We start from the raw sequence: 2912 nt of genomic DNA, 5'->3' as shown, positions 1-2912 counted from the left end.
GAGTGACTACAATAATGTCGTCTAGATACGCGAACGCGAAAGGTTCGAGTTCAGGGCCAATAATTTTGTCAGCAAGACGCTGGAATGTCGCGGGATCATTGGTCAAGCCAAATGGTATTCCCACGAATTTAAAAGTGCCCAAGCCTGGAACAGAAAACGCGGTGAATTCGTAGACTTCCGGGTCTAGCGGCACCTGATGATATGCTTGCTTCAAGTTAAGAGTTGTTATGTAACGAGCGGAACGTAGTTTATCTAAAATCGCGACCAAATTTGGTATTGGGTACGCGTCCTTCTTTGTTAATTTATTTAACCAGGGGAAATCCAGACATAATCGCCCTTTCCCATGCGATTTCTTAACCATTACAATGGGATTATTCCACGCGCTCTCCGAAGGACGAATAACACCGGTCTCGACCAGTGCTTTTACTTGATGCACGAGTTCCTGATGGATAATTGGGGACATCGGGTAATCTTTTAATCTGAAGGGGATATGGTCCCGGGGCCCTATGATTTTGTGAGACGTTAAGTTCGTGAATTTAATATTTTCACGCGGTGGAGGTACAAGCCGATGCACGAGTTTATCAATTACTTCGCGCTCAGAATCGTTAGTCTGTACTAAACCACAAATCTCATTTGCTTCGGTAAAATCGCGAGTTTCAATCGGGTATTGATAGTCATCACCATCTATCCACCACTCATTTGCTTTACCATCGAAGCCAAAACCAAAAATACGGACAAAGTCCATTCCTAATAAAATGGGTCTACTCAAACCAGGGGTTACCTGAAATTCTACCACCCACGTGATGCTTTTGATCGTAATTGAAATTGATACATCCCCCGCTACGGTTTCGGCCTGCCCATTAGCCATCGCGACAATCGACGATGCGGGTGGCTTGACCTTTAACCCGAGCTTTTTCATCCACCAATTGGGTATATTTCGAAGACACGATTCTGTAGCTCCAGGATCCATTACAGCATATAATTCGGATGAACCTATTGACAGCGGCAAGGAGATACGCGCCCCCAGCGGCTTAGCCGCGAGATGACCCGAACTTGCCGCGAAACTCTCCTTTCCTCATGACGTTACGGGAGCTCCCGTAACCTCACTTTTCCTACTGTCGCATTTTGTCGTGGTTTCATCTGCCGTATCGGTGATCGGCCCTGCGGAGTCCTTGCGACCTAACCGTTCGTAAGTAGGTGGAAAGTCTGTTTCGTTGTTGTCAAAAGTTACTGCAGTCCCGTGATTTAATTTCACGTTCGAAATTTGAATTTTATTATTAACAACTGGTGAAGAATTACTTGGGGCAGCGTCTGAAGATACGCTGTCCCGGTTTGATTTAACGAGACGTGAGTTGTTCTTTCCGGGATTGGAAGAAAGCCACGTCCCGTGGTTCTTGTCAACCGTGATAGATGAAAAGTCCATTGTATTATCCGTAATCTGATCCGGAGACATAGTCAAGGTCGGTTTAGGGGATTGAGAATTTAAAACGCGCGGTTTTGGAAGATTTGGGGTCCTAGAAACCTGGGGATACAGCGCGGGACCCTTCATTGCTGCGCTCCCTTTGCGTTTTCCCCTGACTCTGCTTTCTGTGGGTGATTTGTACAATCGGAGGATCTGACACCCCTTTTCCCACACACGTAACAGTAAATTTCGGTCTGCGGAATTTTACAATTCCTCCGCTTATGACTGTTCTTCTGACAGTTGATGCAAAATTCCGCCGACTTAGAAGATGTCGCTGTTGCTGGTGGTGTGCCAGACTGAGGGGTTTTAGCTGGGGACCTCCGTCCGGCAGCTAAAAAATTTGTTTTAGGCTTTGCAGCTTTAGTCGCCACTGAGTAGGATCGTGCTGGCGAAGCAGGAGGCTGAATCGCAGGAGCTTGAGCAGCAGCAGGGGCTGTGTGTCTGGAAGGTCTCCGAGACTGACTTTTCTGCTCGGATTTCTTCGCATCTGTATTTACTTTTGCGGGATTTTGAGGGCCGGTTGCCCCACTGACCTCATTAATTTGTTCCACAACCACTTTACCGCCTTTCTTCGCGTAGCGCGATGGAACACACGCGCGATGCGGGTGAATTGTCTCGTGCGCGTCTGGAGGTCGTTTCAGTGGATTTCGACTGTCCCTCCAGTCGAAATCTAACACGAGATTTTCCAGTTCATCAAATGTAGTGAAATCATTGCGATGAATCATCAGATGATACTCCGGATGCAAATGATTGTAAGCAATGTCAAGGCGGGCTGCTTCCGAGAAATTGGTATTATTCGATAAGCGCCACATTAGACGGACTGTATCTAAATAGTCTGCACCGCGTTCGAGAGGCCCTTGGGTCCTGTTTACGATGTCGACAATAGCTCGACAACGCGTATCAATCGGACTGGAGAAGCGATTCAGGAGCGCGGAGCGCAATTTTTCGCAAGTCTTCAAATGGTCGCGGCGGTCTTCCCACCAGTTATACGCGACCCCTTCAAGGATTGTGGACAAAACTTGAAACAATTCATCGTCAGGAATACCACAGGTTTCCTGATGCACTATCAACTGACGGATAAACTCGTCGATACTCTCATGAGGTAACCCAGGAAAACTCAATTTCCATCCCAGAACGCGATCGAACATGGCAGCCTAGGCGACCTGGAGAAAGATGATCCAGTCTCGCGTCTGTTGGAGTACTAGCCGTGAAATATTGGCTGTTGCACCAAAAACCCATTACTGGAGGAGGGACACCCGGGTTAAATCCCGGAGGCACTGTAGGTGCTTCAGAAGCAGTTGGGTCTGCAAATGTGGGGTTTGTCGGTGCCTGACTTTCGTGCGCGAAGTGAACGCGACGGCTTCGACCTTGAGGTCGTGAATAGGAGTCGAGGAGGAAGGCAATCTGTTCGAGGATCGTCCCCTCTTGATTAATATTTAGGGCCTTTATG

The 2912-nt window shown here is 47.9% G+C and overlaps 1 protein-coding gene across 1 annotated transcript in view; it reads right to left on the bottom strand.

Annotated features, from left to right (window-relative positions):
* Window positions 1-2274, bottom strand: part of LOC107040117 — a 10758-nt gene extending 8484 nt beyond the window's left edge. The window contains exon 1 of the mRNA XM_015260062.1: window positions 1671-2274. Within this exon, the coding sequence (XP_015115548.1) occupies window positions 1671-2274 (604 nt within the window). The remainder of the gene's footprint in view (window positions 1-1670) is intronic.
* Window positions 2275-2912: the final 638 nt, after the last annotated feature.

The sequence above is a fragment of the Diachasma alloeum genome, unplaced genomic scaffold, assembly GCF_001412515.2.
Source record: "Diachasma alloeum isolate Michigan unplaced genomic scaffold, Dall2.0 Dall_scaffold_00319, whole genome shotgun sequence".
NCBI classification, from domain to species: domain Eukaryota; kingdom Metazoa; phylum Arthropoda; class Insecta; order Hymenoptera; family Braconidae; genus Diachasma; species Diachasma alloeum.
This window is presented reverse-complemented; position numbering and strand designations above follow the sequence as displayed.